General features: G+C 40.7%; 2 protein-coding genes across 2 annotated transcripts; one reads left to right on the top strand and one right to left on the bottom strand.

Moving 5' to 3' along the window:
* Window positions 1-4881: 4881 nt before the first annotated feature.
* On the top strand, window positions 4882-11438 carry FGA (fibrinogen alpha chain; the record flags this gene model as incomplete). Its single annotated transcript, XM_082050793.1, has 6 exons — window positions 4882-4932; window positions 6701-6829; window positions 7882-8065; window positions 8369-8514; window positions 9268-10348; window positions 10729-11438. 6 exons carry the CDS (start codon window positions 4882-4884, stop codon window positions 11436-11438), a joined length of 2301 nt encoding a protein of 766 aa, XP_081906919.1.
* A 3557-nt stretch (window positions 11439-14995) lies between these two features.
* On the bottom strand, window positions 14996-22093 carry FGB (fibrinogen beta chain; the record flags this gene model as incomplete). The annotated part of the gene is made up of 8 exons (XM_082051042.1): window positions 21962-22093; window positions 20186-20389; window positions 18743-18926; window positions 17939-18166; window positions 17206-17319; window positions 16537-16659; window positions 16066-16351; window positions 14996-15224 (listed from the first exon to the last, which is right to left on the bottom strand). Exons 1-8 carry the CDS (start codon window positions 22034-22036, stop codon window positions 14996-14998), a joined length of 1443 nt encoding a protein of 480 aa, XP_081907168.1. The 5' UTR covers window positions 22037-22093.
* Between the last annotated feature and the right edge of the window lie 988 nt (window positions 22094-23081).

The following is a 23081-nucleotide window of genomic DNA, read 5'->3' as shown; positions in this document are numbered from 1 at the left end:
TTAAAGACAGGGAGACATTACACTAGTAAGACAGATCTTAAATGCAGTTTATACTGCCTCAACACTTCTCCAGTTTTGGTGCCCAAGGTCTCTAGCGAGGCTGCTGCTGGATCTCTTTCCTTGGGTCTGAGCCTCCACAGCATGATAAGCTGCTGTACCCCTGTCATTGTTACTCAGGTTGTTTTGACTTAGTTCAAGTTCTACCCTTGGGCCAAAAACTAAGAGGAAGACAGGCTTCTCAGGAGCAGGTGAGAAGAAGCCATCATAAGCCTAGGGCCAGTGTGAGGTTAACAACTGTTTGGGATGAAGGACAACCTCTCCACACCACTGAACCGCTATATTTGCACAGCTCTGTTTCACCCATGCAACCAGTCATGTTGCGTGGCTCACCACCAGCTTTGACACCCAATTCATCACTAGGCAAAGCATTTTATGGGTTGCTCTCCAGAACTAAGATTGGCTTATTCTTCCAGTTGATTTATTGGTGTCCTAGTTTTCACAAATAATTTTAACCTCTTTGGAGGGAACCATCTGCTCCAGTGGTCAGGAAGGTCAGAGCTATTGAGCCCAAGAATCTTGATCTTTCAGAGGAGTCCTATGCCAGAATTCATCAAGGAGTCTACAGGATCCCAGCCTACAGTTATATTCTCTGGGTTCTGAAAGAACACTGGCAAAACTCATATCTTTTGGAGCTCCTTTCTACTGTTTCCAACCCTCTATCAAAGGGGCCTGAAAAGATCTCCTGTTTCTTCTCACTCTTAGGGAGTTAATAATACTCTTGGTATTATTTTTTGCAAGCAAATATGTTGTAATTTGACTTAATGCCCCAATTTTGTACACTGAAAAGTCATATTTCTCTTTTCTACATGAGACTTTATTGTACATGACAGTCAGATCATAGCTATAGTAAAAGTCATCTGTATTTACGTGAGCCTGTCTCCCTCTAAGTTTATAAAAATTTGTTATAGGATTTGGTGGATATAAGTTTGCCTTTCTTTCATACATGTGCTTGCAGTCACTCTTCCAAAGACCACTGTAGCACAAAACAGAGGAACTGGGAACAGAAATACTTTCTCTTCTGTATGCTCACTCCAAAGCAAAACCAACCAACCAAACACAAACAAACAAGCAAAACCAAGCAAACAAACAAAGCCAGAAAAAGTGGATGAGGAAGGGGATGAAGGTAGAATGAGGTGAATAAGGTGGACAGACTGGAGGGCTTACTGGGTCCCTCAGTGCCTAGGACACTGCATGGGGAAAATGTGGGATCATATGCTGGGGCTGGCTAGTAATGAGAGCTGGGGCTGAAGAAGAATGGAGTCTAAGACAAGGTGTCCAGAAGAGGGACAGGAATGAGCAGGTAAAAGGAGGAGAACGTACTGCTTGGAACCTGGTGGCGGAGACAGGTGGTAGGAAAGGAGACAGGGACAGTGCTGGGCAAACCAGGGCTGGCTCACATCTAGGGCACACAAACCAGACCTAATCCCAGTCTCCCCATCTACTGCTCTGGCAACCTGCCAAGAGCAGGGCAGCTGAAGTAGCGAACTGCATTTCTGTCCTTCAATCATGAATTAAAGTTAAATCCAAAGTTTATCTAGCCTTTAGCCTTTCAAACAAACACAGGGAGAAGTGACTGGATGATAGCAACATGAAAACAAAGGTACAGGCTGAAGGTCAGGCCCTAATTCAGCCCTCAACTGGAAGTCCTGAGGAGCCCCTCCTTCACCCCAGCTTCACCCAGCAATCCCCTTTGCATGAAGCAGGAAACCCCTCTTAGCTTACGTAACCTAATGTTTGTGATCAGTTATCAGCTTTTTCCAGTTACTCTGGCCTTGCTGGGAAGACCAGAGCTTAAGTGTTCTGCATTTGAAGGTCACCAGAGAGCTGTGCCTTCCGTCAGTGTCACAGGAGGCCTGGCACATGCCACTGCCGTGTCCAGTCTTACATTGGTAGCCTCTACCTGGGACATCACCCAGCAAATTGTCAGATCCTCTCTTGGCATGACAGCAAAGACAGAAATTCTTCTGCTTGATGTACTCTTACTGGTCTTGATTTTTAAAACCTATTAAATTACAAAAATAATGTTTGGAGACATAGAAGATCACAAAATCAAGCTCTTACAATTTAGGAAAAGCCAGAACTGAGGTGACATCACATCTGAATTATGAAGGATGCTTTAGTTGTTGCGTAGGTTGTCGTGTATGCAGTAAGACCAAGTGGGGCACAGTTGTCTCTTACTTACAGTTGATACTCTGCAGAATTAGATGCTCTTCCTGCCCTCATCACCTGGCTCCTGTGGGACCAGAGGCAAGATGCTCAGGCATCTCAGAGCTGGCTGCTGGATGTTCCTTGTGAGCCCCAGTTCAGGCACAGAGCTATAGATAGCCACTCTCAGTGGGATCTGCACGTATGGTGTGCTCTGAAGACTCGGACTATCAAAACAGTTCCTGTAAATTAATAACCACTTTTTGACTTAATGTTCTCACCTGGTTTCTGCAGCTGTGAAAAGAAGAAAGTTGTGCCCAGGGAATTAATGTTTGCAAGCCACTGAGGCAGCTGAGTGATGAGCACCATAGGAATATCCTTGAAACTTTAAATGGTCTGCAGAGCACTATTGTAAAATGAAAAGACAGTACAACCCTGGGCAACTGCTTGCCTGTGAAGCACCATCCATGGTAATTGTGAGGAGGAGGGGATTTGGTTGAAGGAACATCACATGTGAACCTGTGGTAAAGCAGAGCACATGAATGTATGCACAAGGAGAGCCCATGAAGGTTGTATGTGCAATTCTTGTGTTCCTGAGCACGGAGGGCCTGTGACCTTTGAGCAGAGTTTTTTATCTATTGTGGAGGCTAAATTAGAGTTTGTTGGCTTGAGTAGGAGATTCTTCATGGACCCCAGTAGATTTGGGGGGTCATATTGCTCTGTTCTGTAAAATAATTAATCCTAATCCTGCAAGACTTCCTCTCTTCTTTCCCCCCTTTAAGCATTTTATTGTTCTCTGAGCTTTTTATAATTATTTCACTGAACAGCTGCAACATAGCAAACAAAACTGTGTAGGATTTGGATTGGGGAAGCATCACCATTCTTGCCCCTGCTGAAATTAGCAGCTGAGGATTTTGCTATGTGAGGATATTTACTATCTGCTTTGAGTTCAAAAGCTGCCTTACAGATGTTTAATCAACCAAACAGCACAGCCATGGCTGGCAGATCTTCAAACTGAGCAAAGGTAACATGTGGTCTGTTTGGACATTTGTCACTGAAGTTTGTTGGGCTGTCTTGTTACTGAAATCAGAAGAGGTTTGTTGCACCATAGTATTACTGGCACTGCACAGGGTTCAAAATAAGACTTTATAAAGCATGCTGCAGAGAATCAACACAGACAAAACATCTTGTTTCAGGCTCTGCACAGATAGCATTAGGCCATAAATATAATACGTACCCTTCATCATGCAAAACCAGATCCTGAGGGTGTAAGTGTTAATCAATGGCACAAATCAATGTAGCACCATCTTATTAAGCTCTTCCGTTTTCTGCTACCTGAGGATATGACTCACTGTTAGTGAGATGGGTGTAAGTTCTGTTAAGTTTTAGAGGGTTTAGAGAAGCATGAAGTGCAAGGCCAGAAATGGGGTACATGGAGGGTGTTCAGGCCTCCTAAAGGCAGAAAACAAGAGAAGAAGCACAGGAGGGGAGGATAAGAGAGAACCCGAGAGGCTGCTGGAATGAATCCAAAGCTACAATCAGCTATTTTGAATTTAGTACATTGCACAATGCCCTAGTCAGGCTTAAACAAGTCCCTCTAAACCAGAATTTAAGATGTTGTAACCTGTAGATGATGGAGAGTTTTGTGAATGTCATGCAGTTTTAAAAAGCCAAGAGAAATCTTTAATTCTTTCAACTGATCAGACCCACATTTGATCAAGTGAAGGTATTATTGCTCATTCCTGCTCACTGTGGTGGCAACTTTAGAGATGAGCAGCATCTCTCAAGTCTGTCTGACAGACAGGCACAACACTTCCCAGTAAGGTTTGTTATAGAGCTTACAGCAACAGTACATTATCACCAACTGCCACATACAAACGATACCACTTCTACAAACATGTAGGGAGACATGACTCCTTAGGAAGATTTAATTGTGCTTAACATATTTTCTGGAACATTTTCAAGTATCACTATGCTGTGGTCTTCATGATTATGCATTCGTTTCAAACAAATCTTGCTTGATAAAAAAATTATACCATTTGTGTAAGAGACATCATTATGTATAACATATCATGCATTATAAAACATCAGTATGGTCCAGCTGTAAAAATGGATGTAAACTGAGCCTGGCAGTCCTCAGGAATGAATTCTGGTTGATGACCACATGGTCACAGATAATCTGTATCAGCCTTTCTCAGATCAGTACTCGCTTTGGCGAGGCCAGTGGATTTCACAGCAGTGGAACACAGTCACACAGAAAGGGCAAACTTCCTTTTCCAAATATCAGCTCTCTGATTATGTGAGATAAATGCCCATCACACAGAGTGTGTGTCTTCCAGCAGGTAAGTATTGCTGGATCACACCAGGTCCTGAATACATCTTTGTTGAACAACCAGTTACAAGAAACTAAGCCTTAGATGGATTTTTTTTTCCTGGAATACATGATGTTGCCCTCATGTTAGTGCTGTACAAACTTATCTGGAGCAAATAACATTGGGAACTTGTGCAAGAGGCCTTGGGTAATCACCTAAGGGAGGGGGACATTTGGCATGTTTTGTCTCCAAACAGAAGGGAGCATAATGATTAATCTCAACTTCACATCAAGGTTTAAATTGCACCAAAAGACTGGTGAACAACATCCTTGCAGTCAGAGTTCTGTTCGCAATTCTCCTGAGGATGATATCAATGAAGATCCTCTGTGTGTTGCTGTGCCTCAACTTGGCCTGGGTATGAGATTGCTTATTTGATTCTTTTCATATCTTTCTGTTTTGGAGAGTGAGCTTTTATTTAGTGTTTGTTCATTATATTTATACATTTTGGCTGTCACTGAGCTCGTAAAATTCAATACACACAGGTATGCACCGGCTTACTGCAGCCTCTTCACTGCTGTACCATCATCAGTAGTTCTTGAGTATCCAGCTCTTTAGTTTTGCTTAATTTAGTTTTGCTGAATCTGCCTGGCTTCAGAAGCAGTAAAGCAGATACATTAACAGGAATGCATAGATTCATAGATGATGCTGTAATTGTTAAACCAAACCGACTGAAAGCTAGTGGCTCCAGTCAGTCAGGAATGTTCATATTTATTAAGGTGAATTCTACTCTCCTTTGGATGGCACTTCGGCAGGGTTTTCCACCTACAAATACAATACAATTATACATATTAAAAAAACAAGAATCAATTTTTACATAATGAAGGAGATAGATAGACTCAATTTTCAACTATACTAATATAACCTTGCTATTTTCTCATTGAGGTCTCAGGCCATAATGTTATGATAGATTCTGTATGTGTCTCTTTGTGACTGTTTTTCTGAGGAATGTGAATGTTTCAACAAATGACAGAAATTGTAGAAAGCAGATGTGACAAAACAGAGGCAGTTGTATTGGTTTGTCAATGCTGAAAGAGCACAGACCACCGAAAAGTAAAGTCTCTATTTGTTATTTTCAAGAGGCACTTGGGCCAGACCCTCAGGATGAATCAAACGAACTGATTTTGGTAATGACATTACAGTTCCCCAGGACCGAGGTTCAGGCCCTGGAGACTAGAATTAGGAAAATTCAGAATTAATCTGCCTCAGAATTAATAATTAATCATCATAACAATTAATCATTAATCTTTAGAAACATGAATTATGCTGCTTTAAAAGGACATAAGGTGTGCAAAGGAGTCCAGTCAGACCTAATTACATCTCAAGCCCTAAAACAGGGCTTTCTTTCATGAAAAAGAAAGCAAGAAGGGAAAAAAAAAAAATCCAGTGCTTTACTGAGCAATAACACAGTAGGAAACCTTACAGTGTTTTGGCTTAGAATTAGCTTGCATATATGCACTTTTGCTTCCCAGGCTTGAAGGAAACCTCAGTATATTTATTTCTTTCCATTAGCACAGTGGAATCCATCCATCACTGACATGATTAATTTTATTACAATGCTATTAGCTGTCTTGCTTTTTATGCCAGGCAAAACAGCGCTGCAAGCTTACAGTTAACAACTGTGATTAAAATCAGAAACACTAATGGGAGCACTTTCTTAATATGTATCTTTAAACCAGTTTTGTGCAGACTGAAGGTGGTAGAATGAAAATAGAAATTTAGTAGTATTGCAGCAAATGGAAATAGAACATGGGTTTTTTTTAAGTATTGTTTTAACTTATCCTTTTGCAATCTAATTTCAAGTTAATTTTATATTTACACACAGAACACAAGATTTCTGTGGAATTATATTATCATCCTATATCCTGAGTGTCACCGGCTCCCCACATAACAGCATTAATTTTAAAAGATGAAAAGCTTTATTCCAACAAAACAAACAAAATCATATCTTACAAGGAATGTCAGGAATTAAATCCTTGCACTGTTCAGTGTGATGCTTTCCAGATGGCTGTAATTTCCACACATCAGCTACGCCATGGAGTGAGGACATCACAGTTACGTTTCTGTTCTCTTGGCAGCTATTTAGTTAATCTCTGTTCTGCTTTCCTCCCTTTTTCTCCTGGCAGGCACAAGATGGAGAGACCACCTTTGAAAAGGAGGGTGCAGGAGTGCGTGGTCCCAGGATTGTGGAGCACATGTCCCAGTCCACCTGCCAGTATGAGAAGAATTGGCCCTTCTGTGCGGATGATGACTGGGTGAGCAGTGAGCTCTGGGGGGGAAAGCAGTGCCCATCAGGAGGGTGCTTGTGGACCACCACGATGGGTGCTGTGCAGCCAGCATGGGGTTGGGCTTTAGGTCTGAGAGAGGACAGGTAACACTTCATGTCAAGGCAGCCTGGTGAGATCTCCTGTGGGAAAAAAGGAAAGAAAAAATGACGAGAAGAAAAAGAGGGAGAGTTTCACAGGGGTGCAGAATCGGAAGAGAAAGTAAATCGGGGGGGGGAAGAAAAAAAGAAAAAAAAATAATGCTATTCCTCAGAAAAAATAAGAAGGATTTCTTTTCAGAATCTTGGAAATTACCCTTTTGGAGTTGGTAAAAGAAAAGCACTGGAAAGAAAGATGTGTGACAAAGAAAAGAAATAGCTAGAAATAACTTACACTTCACTAGTTACTGTTTAGGAAGTCTGACAAAATATTCAGTAAAAGATTAATAATGATTGACTGAATGTGTTTGTGTATGAACTTAACTTGTCTCTCTTGCCTCTTGCATCTCAGCCCACCTGTATGCTACATTTATTCAATGAAATATTGGCAAAGAGCTTTAGTCTGTAATAACATTAAGCTTTTCTGGGGAAAATTTTGCTTAAATAAATTTGCCTCTGACATCATTGCTCAAACTGGACAATAAACTTCTCCTTACAGCAGCCCTTTGGGAAATATATAAATGCTTACACACGCACATATAAATATAATTTCAACCCTGTGGAACAGAGGAGAGGGAAAATTAAGGGTTTGCTTGATCCTCCCTTTATAGCAGGTTTCTGAGGGATGCACTTGACTGACATCACACCAGTATCAGAGGTGTAGGAGGTAAGAGATCAGCTCCCAGGTGGCTTGTTCTAAATCACACAAGTCCTTGATGAAATTGTTGGATGAACAGGACAGGACATCTGGAAACAAGGAGCAGAATCTTGCCTTATTTTTTTTTCATGAGTTTTCAGTGTTGGCCAAAAGTCTGCAAACATAATGTTTAATAAAGGCTTACTCATGAAGATTTTAACACAATTATTTCCCTCTTCCAATCTTAGGGTATAAAATGTCCATCAGGCTGCAGAATGCAAGGGCTGATTGATGAAACAGACCAAGATTATAGTCAAAGAATAGACAAAATAAAGAAGTTGCTTGCAGAAAATCAAAACAACTATAAAAACTCCAATCGGGTAATTGTGGAAACCATAAATGTAATAAAACCAAACCTGGACAGTGCTCAGGGTGAGTATCTTGCACCCAGTTTTCTTATCTGCTGCTGAATGATTTTTTTTTTTTTTTGGTGCATAAGCAATATGTAGTGAAAACATATGCTGCACTGGACCTTATTATCAAGACCTGACTAAACATTCTCTTAACAAGACTCTTAACTGCTAACTAGTGAAAACTAATGTAATTTTTACCTGGTCAGTACTATGAGAAATATGTTCTTAATTACATGTTTTAATTACATATTTTAAAATATGCTACTCTTTTGGGAAAGAAAATCACACATGCATAGGTAACTCTGATGCATTTCTGTTTCAGAGATTGATGAGAACTATGGTCACGTGTCAGGAGAACTGCGGCGGAGAATTGTGACATTAAAGCAGAGAGTTGTCACTCAAGTAAACAGAATTAAAGCTCTGCAGAGCAGCATTCAGGAACAGGTGGCGGAGATGAAGCGCTTGGAGGTAGGTTATCTACATAATTTCAATTCTTTCAGAGCTTAGCTACAGAAAGAGGGTCTGTCCATTATATCATACATGGCAAACAGTGCTCCCTCTGGAAGATAACATGATGGCACTCTGACAGGATCTAACCTGCGGAGGCAAATCCTCAAATGAGTTGATTTCTGTGCAGCCCACAGCCAGTGCTGGCATTAGAACCCATGTTCCTGGGTTGCAGCCAGTTCTTCTGATGGTAATGCAAGTAGAAGTCCTGCCACAAGCAGCAGGTTTGCTCAAAAGCCCAATTTGATCCTTGGATTAGAGATCTGGTTTTTGGATCATTGGGGAAAGTAGTGGTACCCCCAGGATGGCAGACCTCACAGAAGGGCCATGACAGGCTCTGAGCCAAGTCCGGTGTCTTCCCCTCTCCTTGGAGGACCTGTTTCTGTCCCAGTCCCCAGGGAATGTGCCCAGCTCTGTAGCACTTCTTCCAAAAACAGGAAGACACTCCTATGCCCCGAGAATAAAGGGAGCAGATACTGGGAACATGCTACAATGTACTTCTCCATGGAGCTCATGCACAGTGCTACTGCACATGTCATATTTACAGTGGAATTAAAATCAGAGTTTATTTCAAAACTGAGCTTTGGAAAAGCTCAGCTGTAGGGGGGAAGTACCAGGGCAGCACCCACCTTTCCCCAGTTCAGTTAAAGGATACGCTTGCTTGAGAAGGTCAGGAAAGCTCCCTAACTAAATTATTTCTCTCTGTTTATGTAGGTGGACATTGATATTAAGCTGCGAGCTTGCAAAGGAAGCTGTGCCAGAAGTTTTGATTACCAGGTGGACAAAGAAAGTTACGACAACATCCAGAGGCAGCTTACCCAAGCCAACTCAATCAACTTGCACCCAGAGCTTCAAACAACCACCTTGAGCACACTGAAAATGAGGCCACTTAAGGACTCAAATGTTCCTGAGCATTTTAAGCATAAGCCTCTGCCAGAAATGCAAGCTTTGAACATTATTAATAACATCAGGCAGATGCAAGCGGTATTAGAAAGATCAGAAACAGACATAAACCCTTCCCGAGGCGACAGCTTGTATCACGTGGCAGAATCAAGGGGGGATGGACATTCACACACCAGCAAATTAGTTACTCCTATTCATGAGAGAGAAACCCTTGGTCTCGGAGGCAAAACCTCCTCCATTGTTCGTAGATGCACCAAAACTACCACCAAAAAAATTGTCACTGGCCCTGGTGGCCCTAGAGAAGAAGTAGTTGAAAAAATGGTTTCTTCTGATGGCTCAGACTGCTCCTTTTTACAAGGAGCAGGAAATGTTGGAGGGGAAGGTACCACGTACCACGTTGGTGGGACAGGTGACTTGCACAAGCTAGAGAAGCTATTTCCTGAGCTAGACTCATTTTTTACCCCTGACTCTCCATCCACTGCTGGTAGACCCTTTGGTGGATCTAGCAGCATTTCAACTAGCAGCCACCTAACTGGCACAGGCAGTAGCCACTTAGGTACTGGAGTATCCACTCATTCAGGGACTTATGAGGGGAAAGGTAAATTTACAGACTTAAGAGAGGACGAAGAAGATGACTTTGGAGGACTTCACCTTCAGCCTTCTGGATTCCCATCTGGCAGTGCAAGTCACTCCAAGACTGTAGTGACCAGCGCCTCTTCTAGTTTCAACAAGGGAGGCTCCACTTTCGAAACCAAATCACTAAAGACCCGTGAAATAACTGAGCAGCTAGGTGGGGTGCAACACGATGAGAGTGCAGAGGATATCCCAGACTTTCAGGCACGCAGCTTCAGACCGTCAGGAGTGAAGCAAAGGACACCCAACACTGGGAAAGGTACACAGGCATCACAGAAGTAGTTATTGAGGTAGTGGAGCCAAACTCCATCCATAACTAAAATGACACATTGGTTTTAGATACTGCAGTACAATAGTGTGATGATAAGATGCAAGCACTGTGTCTGTTTGTTGCCACCTCAAAAACAAAAAAAGAAAATAGTTCATTAATACTTGGTATTACATAGACAATTCACATATTAAGAAGTCTGTAAATTTTTCTTTTCTGAATTATTTTTAATGTTGCCTGTCATTTTACCTAGTGTAGTCCAAGACATGTTTAACAATTTTCATCAGAGCTATGGGTACTTGGATTCCTCTGAACTTTTTATTAAATTTTGCTGATAACTCCTGTCAAACCAGCTCAACTTTTTTTTTTAGACTGTGATGATATCCGCCAGAAACACACTTCTGGTGCCAAAAGTGGCATTTTCAAAATCAAGCCAGCGGGATCCAATAAGGTTTTGTCAGTTTATTGCGACCAAGAGACCACTCTGGGAGGATGGCTATTGATCCAACAGAGAATGGATGGATCAGTGAATTTTAACCGGACCTGGCAAGACTACAAGAGAGGTTTCGGCAGCGTGGATGGCAGAGGGCGAGGAGAGTTCTGGCTGGGCAATGAGAACATACACTTGCTGACTCAGAACGACACTCTCCTCCGGATAGAGTTAGAGGACTGGGATGGAAACGCTGTGTATGCAGAGTATATCGTACAGGTAGGGTCTGAAGAAGAAGGGTACGCCCTTGCCGTGTCCTCCTACGAAGGGACCGCTGGGGACGCGCTGATCACCGGCTGGCTGGAGGAGGGCTCCGAATACACGTCCCATGCCCAGATGAGGTTCAGCACCTTTGACCAGGACCAGGACCACTGGGAGGAGAGCTGTGCGGAGGTGTACGGGGGTGGCTGGTGGTACAACAGCTGCCAGGCAGCCAACCTCAATGGAATTTACTACCTGGGGGGCCACTATGACCCCAGGTACAACGTTCCTTATGAGATTGAAAATGGTGTGGTCTGGCTGCCATTTAGAGCCTCTGACTATTCCCTCAAAATCGTAAGAATGAAAATCAGGCCCATAGAAACACTGTAGAGAGACAGGCTTTTAATATATATCTTATAACTACCAGTTGAAAATTGTTTTTCATATATATGCATGATGTACCATTACCCTGTGAATCTGAAGGCAACTGGACACATCTGTGGCTTAAAAATAAACACTGAATAATTATTAAAAAAACAGTTTTTTCATATTATTTATAACTGACAAGCCTTTTCAAAGAAATATTGATTTTGAAACCCTTTTTATATAAACTTTGTATACCTCTTTGACTATGTCTTTGTCTATGTCTATGTTTTTGGCAGCTCACGCCTTGACTAGAGATCAGAATATTTACAATTCGAATTATTTACTTTGTTTAAGAGTGTTTAAGAAGAATTTAGAAGCAAGTTCACCACAAGCTTCTGCCTCCACTAATATGAAACATGGAAGTTTGTTTGATTTTGACAGTCACACTGCTAGGCTGTGCCCTCTCATTTGCATTTTGAGGGGAGCAAAACAGCAGCAGGAGCCAGTTCTCAGTCAGAGCTGAGAGTGGTTTGGTTTCTCACTGTTGCCACAAATATAACATGGAGTACACTTCGATAAATGATACATGCATTTTAGGACTGATTTTTAAGGATCTCCTAAGCTTTGATTTTACAAATATAGAAGTAGACTTTCCATCCCATTGATGAATTCTAGGAAGTTTGCCATGCATACTTTGGCTTCAAAATAAAACAGTTCACAGTAACTTATTAAAATACAGCTCCCAAAACAAGATATGATTTCCTAGTGGCCACTAAAAGGTAATGACTGTAACCAGTTCAAGCCACATGAGGAGCACCTGGATGGCTGTAGTATGTTTCATTGCTTTAGAATGTTTCTCAGCATGTGTCAAGCAAAGATTCTTCTATGGATGAGGGCTTTAAATCAGCAACTTGCTGACAGTGTATGGTGAGGATTTTTTAGCAAAATGCTGGCTGCATGAAAAAACAGTTATATTGGTTGTACAATTACACAAGAGCAGGGTGCATTTACCTTTATACCTTATGACATAAAATTTCACAAGTATTTACTCTGTTCAACATTTCTGTTCTTCTATTGAGAAACAAACATGAGCAAATTTTGTTGCCTCCAATCTCACTGGCCAGTATGTTTCATACCATTTAACAATATCAACAGATACTGGCAAAGCAGCTTACTTTTAGCCTTTTTTCCATGCTTCTCAAACACAGTCATTGTCTAACATTTTTGGAAAGTTTGCGCAAGAGCACAGACATGTCTACAGGCATGTGTGGAGAAGTGTTCATGTTTTTGGAAAAGGCACTTCTACTTCATACCTTGTGTTTTTGTTCACAAAGTATCACAGTATCACAGTATCACAGTATGTTTGGGATTGGAAGGGACCTCAAAAGATCATCTAGTCCAATCCCCCTGCTGGAGCAGGAATGCCTAGGTGAGCTCGCACAGGAACATGTCCAGGCAGGTTTTGAATGTCTCCAGAGAAGGAGACTCCACAACCCCCCTGGGCAGCCTGTTCCAGTGTTCTGTCATCCTTACTGAGAAGAAATTTTTCCTCAAATTTAAGTGGAACCTCTTGTGTTCCAGCTTGATCCCATTACCCCTTGTCCTATCATTGTTTGCCACTGAGAAGAGCCTGGCTCCATCCTCGTGGCACTCACCCTTTATATATTTATAAACATTAATAAGGTCACCCCTCAGTCTCCTCTTCTCCAAATTAAAGAGACCCAGCTCCCTCAGCCTTTCTTCATAAAGGAGGTGCTCCACTCCCTTAATCATCTTGGTTGCCCTACGCTGGACCCTCTCCAGCAGTTCCCTGTCCTTCTTGAACTGAGGGGCCCAGAACTGGACACAGTATTCCAGATGTGGTCTCACCAGGGTGGTGTAGAGGGGAAGGAGGACCTCTCTCGATCTACTAACCACCCCCCTTCTAATACACCCCAGGATGCCATTGGCCTTCCTGGCCACAAGGGCACAGTGCTGGCTCATGGTCATCCTGTTGTCCACCAGGACCCCCAGGTCCCTTTCCCCTCCACTGCTCTCTAATATGGAATTTCCCAACCTATACTGGAACCTGAGGTTGTTCCTGCCCAGATGCAGGACTCTACACTTTCCCTTGTTAAATTTCATTAGGTTATTCCCTGCCCAACTCTCCAGCTTGTCCAGGTCTCGCTGGATGGCAGCACAGCCTTCTGGTGTGTCAGCCACTCCTCCCAGCTTAGTGTCATTAGCAAACTTGCTGATAGTACACTCTATTCCCTCGTCCAAATCGTTAATGAATATATTGAATAATATTGGCCCCAGTACTGACCCCTGAGGCACTCCACTAGATACTGGCCTCCAACTAGACTCCGCACCATTGACTACCACTCTCTGGCTTCTCTCCTTAAGCCAGTTTGCAACCCACCTCACTACTCTATTGTCTAGACCACACCTCCTCACCTTAGCTGTGAGGATGCTGTGGGAAACTGTGTCAAAGGCTTTACTGAAGTCAAGGTAGACCACATCCCTGGTCTCAGTGGAAGCCTGCCTGTGGGTATACTGAATATTTGTGTTTATGTAGTGAGATACCACCACGATGTCTCCTCCTTGTTTTCCTGGGCTCCACAGGTTAAATCAACATGAGAGGTTTTAGATGGGAATCCATCTACCACGCTTGATCTGGGTCCCCTCCGTTGCATAGGAAAGCAGGACAGTACCCTCTGAGAGATGGCTGATCCTGCCTACCCAGGTCCTGTCTTTGCGACAACTTCTGCTCCTGGTTACAGAGGGAGCCCAGACCATTAGTTTCAATTAAATACCCAACCTCCACCTACCATATGATTGGAGTCATTAATTGCTTTAGTCCCACAACTGTGACTGTGTGAAAGATATACCAACCAGGCCTTCTAATACTGTATTTTATTATATGATAAAAGGATGTGGGATGGTGGAAGGGATATTATGAGGCACAGTATGTGAGCCAGGTCCCAGGAAAGGGTGTATTTTACACAGCATACAGGATTTAAACTCACTGATATTCTACCCATTTGTTAGATACTATATTTTCACTTTATTCCTTCTCAACTGTTACACAGGTAGTTACTGTACTTTTTTGACACAAAAGAAAAAGACCATCCCTTATTTGGTGGAATGTGCTTGCTTCTCCCTGGATAATGCATAAATATTTAGAAATCACATGAGGAAAACTTTAGTTTTAAGCCTTTATTTAATTTTTATTTAATTTTAGAAAACATTTAAAAATAATCCTCTCCCTCTTCAAATGTGGTATAGAAGTCCTTTGTAAAAGAGTGAAACAATTTGGGGTTTTCTTTGTTTGGTTGGTTTTCTTTTTATCAGTGTTACTCTATACTTGTGACTTCTGTATTATGAACAAAAGAAAAATCGAACAAAATACACTTGTGGGTTATTTTCATTGGCTAGATTTTGATGTAGAGTTGATGTAGCTTTTCACTTCAGGTCATAATATGCTTGTAAATGCATATTTGGTTCTCATATGCAAACACAAGCCTGAATACTGTGCCTAAAAAGATAACCATGTACAAATATTAAAAGAAAATCCCTGATTCTGTACATTTCAATAATAGCTAATGTGGGAAGTATGGCCTGATTTTCATGCTCATCTTCTTCATTGAATACCATGACCCCTTCCAGTTCATCCATACGACACCATCATCTGTACCATGTTTGGCCATATCCCAGCTGTAGGTCCCTCCCCAGTAGTATCTGCCATTGGGGTTGGCTGAGTGGCAGCGGTTGTACCACCATCCACCACCATCTTCTTTGGAGCACTGTTTTCTTGGATCTGAAGTTACCCTGATGAGGGAAAATGAAGTGTTAGTAGTGACAGATGAACAGTAAGTAGATCAACAAAGTACCTAGACCTGCCCCAGTACTGGAATTTTCAAACCATAATAAACATTTAAAATCCTCTCTGATCTTTCTGTAAAAGATTGACCATCAGAAGTGTGTGCTACACAGGGCACTTGGAAGGTGAAGCAGCTAAGAAAAACAAGTAAAAGTTTAGCTGCATCTCTTTAGGAATGTCATTTTAGTTTATCAATTGATAATTACAATTACTTGAAGTTCATAATGATGATTGCAATATCAATGCAATTTAAAGATATAAAACAATGAGAAATGTATGTCTGCCCCAATCTACATGATTCCTTTATTCATGAATGTGTGATCAAGTATTAAGGTAAAGGCACAGCACACAGTTTAGAGATAAATTATGTACTTTAGAATTGAGCTGTCTTCTAAGTAGGCAGAACTTTATTTTTTTTAAATAGGACATGCTGCCTTTTCTCTTTCATCGTGACCCATGTCTTACAGAAGTGAGTACGTAGCATATAGTTTTATTTGCCCTTGGCTAGGCCAATTCTGCCTTGGCTACACCAAGGAAATGAGGAGGATATTTGGCTGGTAACTTGCAGGGAGAAAATGTATTTTAAGATACTATGAACTGCTGTGAAAGCTAACAGAAAGACCAAGAAATATTGTATATTCAGTTCTGTTTTAAGCAGAGACATGCAGCCTGATAATTAGTTTTTTAAAAATCATAGAATCATTTCGGTTGCAAGAGACCCTCAGGATCATCCAGTCCAACCATAACCTAACCTAACTCTAGCACTAAACGTCTAATGCAAGTACGTACCATCCATCATTGTCTCTGTCATAAGTACTGAAGTACATGCCATTGTGAATTGTCATTGTCCTGTTTTCTCCATGCAGCTGTGAAGCTCCTTCCATTAGCGCATTGCCTGCAGTGCCTTTGTAGTTACTAACTGAAAGCTGATACTTGTTTCCTTCGTTCTGTATGGTGAAACCTCCGTAATGAGCCGACACTTTATCACCATTCCAGTCCTCCATTTCAATTAAAACTTCAGTGGGCCCTATTTTAGTAAGCTGGCTGATCTTGTCATTTCCAAGCCAATATTCACCTGAGAAGCAACAAGTGAGAGCTCTGTGAAATATACTTCACAATATACTTCAAGGTAACTTTATGATTTGCCTATAGGTCTGCCAAAGTGGATCAATTAATTTTAAAAAATCAAAGAGCTTCAAGAAATACAAGAAAACAGTCTCAGTAAGAAGAGCTCTTCATGTTTCATGCTCAGTGTTTTACCTGGTGTATCACAGTAGTTCTTCCCTCCACTCTTCGCAACATTTCCAAATCCTCTTTTGTATTGATCCCATACTCTTCCAAAATTGACACTGCCATCCTGGCGGTTCTGAATCAAAGTCCAGCCTGCAGGAGTGACAGTATTTAGATTAAATAGCAATTAAGGAAGGAGCATGAAACGTCAAGATACAGCCCTTATATCTTCATGTGAAGACAAACCAAGCATATGGCTTTCTTGCAGCAGGTCTATGTTTTCACTGCTTATGAGCTCAGCCTTGTCATTTTTGCTCACCGTCAAGTAGCTCCTTGCTTCATAAGGAAAGGCGGAAAAAGCAGAACTTGAAGGACTGCCCTGGTCTTTTGTCAAGTGCATAGTAGTGGGGTAGAGAAATGAGCCAGGCCCTCCTTGCCCACCCATACACTGTCCATTCTAGTCATAGTAAAGTATGTTTTTATTTACCAGCCCATCCCAGCAATTTATTTCCATTGTCATTGTAGAAGTACCCTACTGTGCATCTGAAGATGACCAATGAGACTTTTATGAATAAGTCAGACTTAACTCTCAAGTAATTACTAAAGTTATAACTCCATATTAATTTGTACAGAATGAAAATTACGTTTTGTTGTAGCATCTAAATTAATATATTAACAACATAGTTATTTCACACTAACCTCCATTATCTGTTTCCATGTCACAGTATACTCTGTATGGTCTGCCGAAAGGATCTGGCTGGATGAGGTACATTTCAGATACCTCGCCTCCCTTTCTGATAATATCCTCACATTCTGCAAAAATAAACCAAAGACACTGTTACTGAAAGAGTGCTGAACTTCTTCAATAATCTTATCCTTCAGTTTTATAAGGGAACAATTTTATATATATATTTGTATATATAAATATATAAAACTCTACTCTCATTTTGATTCCTGTGATACATCATGTGAAAGAACCAAGGAAGAAAGAACAGTGCATTGTTCTATTTTTGCATATAGGAATTTCTAGAAGTTCAACCTGAGTGATGGGAGACTGTGTATTTTCCCATTACTTTTTGAACTAGACAAGTCTGTGAAAGAAGAACCTTTCTTGATTGAAAAAATCAAGGGTACAACTATGCTAGTTCAAAAATGTACCACCTCCACCTTACAAAGACCCTGAAGTATGTATTTCTTTAAAATGGTGCTGACTACTAATGAAGATTGATACTGGGTAAGAGGATCTTTGGTCTGACCAGTACAGGCATCCATAAAATACTTTTTTTCTTTTAGGATCACATTCCATCTTTTCTGCTACCCTAATCAAAGACACGGGCTTCAGAGGAATGTTGACACCAACTGAACGAAGCATCTATCAATTTGCACAATGATATAAATGGGAGAAGAGATATCTTTGTAGTTAAATGGATACCTTTGCCTGAAACCACTGGAATATTACAGGAAACAACACATGGGGAACGGCAGTAGTCCACCTGGGTTGCAATGGCATTTTCCAGTTTTTGTATCTTTTTGTGTAAAGAATCCACAACTGCACGAAGGACCCTGAGACTAGATGGGATGTTATTGTCCAGATTATCCTTTATATAATTATAATGCAATTCCACTTCTGTGTTGTACTGAGAAAGTATATCATCATTGTCTAGAAAGCAAAGAGATAAAAAGCAGATTAGTTTTCAACACATTTTGCAGCTATTAAATAATGAAGAGGAATCTGTAAGCACAATTTGGGAAGCCCCCTCTTTCCTTAGTGGGGAGGAACGATTTTGCTTATCTTTCCACAATGTGCAAAACCTATGCAGAGATTCTCAGGAAAGTGTTACATGTGTATAGTTACTTCTTTGCTACCTAGTAGATATGTCAGTGGTGCTATACTCCACAATGACCTTCATTCCAGGGAGCCATGGTGCCAAGCCAGGAGGTGGGTATAAAGGGATTGGATGGACACAAGAAAGCAGGTAAGGGGAGAACACACAGCCCTTATGTTTAGAGGCTTCATATGAATCTTGCCTTAGTATGAGATCAATTTCTTTGCCTTTCTGAAAATATTTTTTTTTTAAAGATTTAAGATGACACGGTCATGGAACACCACTTTGCTAGGTATTCCACTGTATTTTTATTTTTTTTTTTTTTTAAGAAGTCCCACTAACAAATAACAGTAGCAATGCCAATAGAACTGTACTACTGTTTACAACAATAATTAATAAAAATAGCATACCTTTTCTTTGTTTTTGTCTCTTTACCAGCTTATCATCTAGAACAGTGACGTATTCATAGAAAGTTGTAGAGGTTTCAGACAATTTGCTCACTTTGTCCTTCAGATCACGAACAACAGCTCTCACATTTTTTTCCTGTTTTACCAGTGTAGTTTGCAGCTCACATCCAGTTGGACACAGCACTCCCTTAAAAAAAAGATAAAAAGGGCTGTGAGTAAAAGTCCAGATAAAAACTTCCTAATCCCACCAGTGAATGACCATACCTCTGAACACACTGAATAGTCAGTAACGTGAGACCAAATATTTAGGCATCCAGATAAGGACTCAAGACATTCAACTTCAAAGAAGAAGCTGTAGTCTGAAGGGCAGGAAGGAGCTCTTTTGTTGAAGCTCTTGGGAAATGCTCTCCTTCTTCACACTTTCTTGGCCCTCTGCTTTTCAATTTTCTGCACTGTTAAATGTCCATGTCCATGGTGTTAAGCTACCCGAACTAAATTAAAGTCTGTCAGGAACTACCTGGTGCCTGTGCATGTTTATATCTGCCCCTTTCCTCCTTCACCAGCCCCAGAGAATCAACCACGTTCTCTATGCCTTGTTGTACATATCTCTCATATGAAATGACCAACAGCTTTTCAATAAAAAATGATGATCTTGAGAAGCTGAGCAGCAGTGCTTCTGCAACAAGCACTGTGCCATAAAGGACAACAGTGTTTTAAACAGAGTTGTGAAATTCTGGAGTCCCGTGAGACCCAAAATACTCAGGCAGTAGTGGGTCTCTACCACAATCATGCATTCATTAAGCTTTAGTAGACTTCATTTGTCAGAAAACTCCACACTCAAATTTGCTCTCAGACCCTGAGATGCCTCTACACACCATCACAGCTTGCATTTTCTGGCAGAGAGCACAGCAGGGACAGTGTGATGGACCACTGCAGGGCAGTGAGGAGCATGCTAGATCCCACCGTACATGCACACTCTTCCGCAAGAGCTGAGGCAGTTACTGACGGTAGACTATAATTACGGACTGAAACAAGTTTTAAGACAGACACAGGAGCTGGTGGTTTGTTTTTTTTTTTTTATGCCTAGGGCTCCTTGAGATTATCTGAAATTCAAGCCAGTGCTTTTGCAGAGGTTTTTTCTGTCCTTCTTTGTAGTTGCCTATGCAAAGCAGCAGGGAAAGCTCAGGCTAACCCACACATACTTCCTTTCCTCACTTATGGTTCAAATCTCATCTCTCCATCTTCACCGTAGGCTGTCTGACTGTGACCAATCCCACAGACTGTGTGGCATTACTCTTCTGAATGCAGTCCTACTAAACTCAAGTAAAAAGAAGCAAAGCTGCACCGCTTTAAATGAATGACCGTCCCTTATTTGGCAAAGAAAACTCCATTTTGGGTACACTAGAAGAAAAGGACAGCGTGTTAGCAGCTGCATCAGACACCCACCAGCTCATCCAGAGGATGCTTGCAGCCACCAGCGTCGGGGTAGACGATACGTTCTTTCTGGTCACCTGGCTTCACCCGCTTTGGGGGCCGGGGCTGGTACCCGCTTCCACTGATGGGAGGTGCCACAGGTCGGAGCGTGGGGGTCGGTTCCCGCCTTTTGTCCACGGGTCGGTGGCCTCGAGCCCCGGGCTGAGGGCTCTCATCCTGCAAAGCCAGGGGGAGAGGAAACTCTCTGAATGGGGGATTGCTATTGAAAAATGTGATGCACAGGGTAGAGGCATCTGTTCAGTACTCTTTAGTATTTTACACAGTGTGGAAAGCCATGGAATGGAATGAAGGAAGCAAAAATGGGAATATTATGCTATATAAAAGTCACTGCTATGACCTCCCTTGTAAGACTAGTCACATTCCCTCTACCTAGATACAGACAAACTAAAAAGCCCTCACATGAAAGCAAAACAATATTTCAATAGTTCATTCTGACGAAGGAATAACGTTTATATAGTTCAGCACCACTGAACACCATGAATCTTGAAGCAGTATGATACAAAAAAAAGTCATTAGACATTCTTGGGGCTAAGAAGAATATTCAGCATCACGTTATCAGCATCCCAATATTTCATTGGGCTACAGGAAAATTTGTAATGTCTCAGAAAATCAGACCACAGTCAAATGTATCATCATGTCTCTGGCCACACGCCAGCTATTAACAGACAGAATTCAGAAAGCATTCAATAACATCTCAGGGTAGGTTTTTAGAGCTTCCTCTGATGCATACATTCCCCATTACTTCCAGAAACAGGAAAGTCTTAGGCTGAGCAAGGAAAACAGGCCTAGTCTCTAAGTACTCGTTGAAATGAAACCATCTGAATTAATAATTGTTTGAACTACTGAATAAAAATCTTCTATCATCTCCTATCCCACTCCGACTTAGCTATGAATAACAAACATTTGTAAGGATCCAGGATGAGAGGCTTCAAGTAGTTTTAAAAGTAGGCAGCATACAAATCACAAAATCGCTCAAAATGATTTAGCATCATAGTCTTAGCAGTAGTCAATGTACAGACACAAATACTCAGATTGTATAACAGAAAATAATCTCATTTCTGATCACCCTGACCCATTTCATTTTTGCAGGGATTTTCAAAATATGAAAAACTGAGATTCTAAATTGTATTTTCTGTTAAAACATTTGGCTTAAACAAAACTAAATATAGGTTAAATTGTTATTTTAGATTGATCCTCATTGCTTGCCTTTTTGTTCAACAATTGTTACCTCTTCATTTTGAATGTAAAGCTATATGAACTGGCAGTTATTTTTTTCAATGATTGTTAAATCTGTAGAAAAAAATTTACTGCCTTTGAGACAGGACACAATCAACTGTACACTTTTACTCCTTTGCACCTGACAAATTAACTGTCTGTAACATCATATGTCAACATAGCTAAATTAATATCCTTAAATAAATTCAGCTAGATAACTAATCTTACCATCATACATTCATCATTGTCTACAGAGAAATAAAATAAACAGGAAGAAAATATATCCAAACACAGCAAATAACTATTGAGCACTTACACACAATGAAGAAATAACACAAAGGTTATTTCTCTGAACACCTCAAATAGAAAAAGAACATGCACTGGATCATAGCTTCTACCTTAGCTAAGTCACAAGTAAGTCATGCATACAATTAAATAAAATTAATAGTTCTTACTACTACTACTATTATTATAATTACTATTGTCATTATTATTTATGACCAGTATTACAACCTCATCATCATAGTCAGTAACGCCTTGGGATTTAACATAGGAAACGCAGAGCAGGAGCAGCAGGAGCAGTTTCATGGTGCTGGCTTGCTGAAGCAGCTCAGTGACCTTCTCCCACCAGCAGCTCTGACAGGGAGAAGTCCTCTCTGTTCTGATATATATAGGCGACAATCCTCATTTCCCAGCTTGACAGGGATAGGACCAACTCTTCTGAGCAATCACTCTATCTCTGTTAATAGTCAACCTTTCTCTTTCCTGCATGCCTGCATACATTTGCTGTTGAGCAATTTCTCTGGACAACTCTTATCTACATGTCCCAGAGACCTCTGTTGATGCTGGCATCAAATAGATGTTTAATCCTTAGAAGTACCTCCTGCTCAGATTACACAAGCTTACTATTTTCTCAAAAATCACAAGTCTTCTAAAACAGCTGAAAAAGTGAACATCCAAAGAAAAGAAACATCACCAGATGTCACAGTCTGTGACATCTCTTTTTTTTTTTTCTCCATGCTGTAAATTTCAGTGTTTCAGAAATATATTAAATTTTATTTAAACTCACATAATACAGATTGCTACATTCTTCTAAATACTCCTGATGGTGCCTGGATAGGTATGTGAACCTTTGGGTCTCTTTAAATACAAGATAAAAAAAAGAATAATTATGCTCATTATATTAATAATTTAGTGAAAACATTGTTTAGCTCTAATTAAAGATCAGATTAATATTGTAAGCATAAAATTATTCCCTTACTTTAGAAATATGAAAATGCCATTGGATCAAAATAACTAAATTTTACATATTAATTTGCTGGTTTCCTTTTTAAAATACAAAGTGTATGTGCCATGAACATTATTTAAATATTTTAAAACAATACGGCATGAAGTTATTTCTAATCACAGTGGAGTACTCAAACATGCTTTCTGATGCTTTAGAAGAATACGGCTCTCATATTAGCAGAGTTTTAACATTTCAGTGTCTGTATGACCTTTGATTTTCTTGTGCGTTATAAATTATCATAATATCCTAAATTAAATAAAATGTGCTGAAGGTTAGCACACTATTCTGAAGTCAGTCATGTCAATGTCTGAAGACACGAAGAGATGCAAACCATGGGCTGAGGTT

The sequence above is a fragment of the Streptopelia decaocto genome (assembly GCF_964273445.1).
Source record: "Streptopelia decaocto genome assembly, chromosome: 4".
Lineage (NCBI taxonomy): Eukaryota > Metazoa > Chordata > Aves > Columbiformes > Columbidae > Streptopelia > Streptopelia decaocto.
Note: the sequence above shows the minus strand (reverse complement) of the source record. Positions and strands in the feature narration are given on the sequence as shown.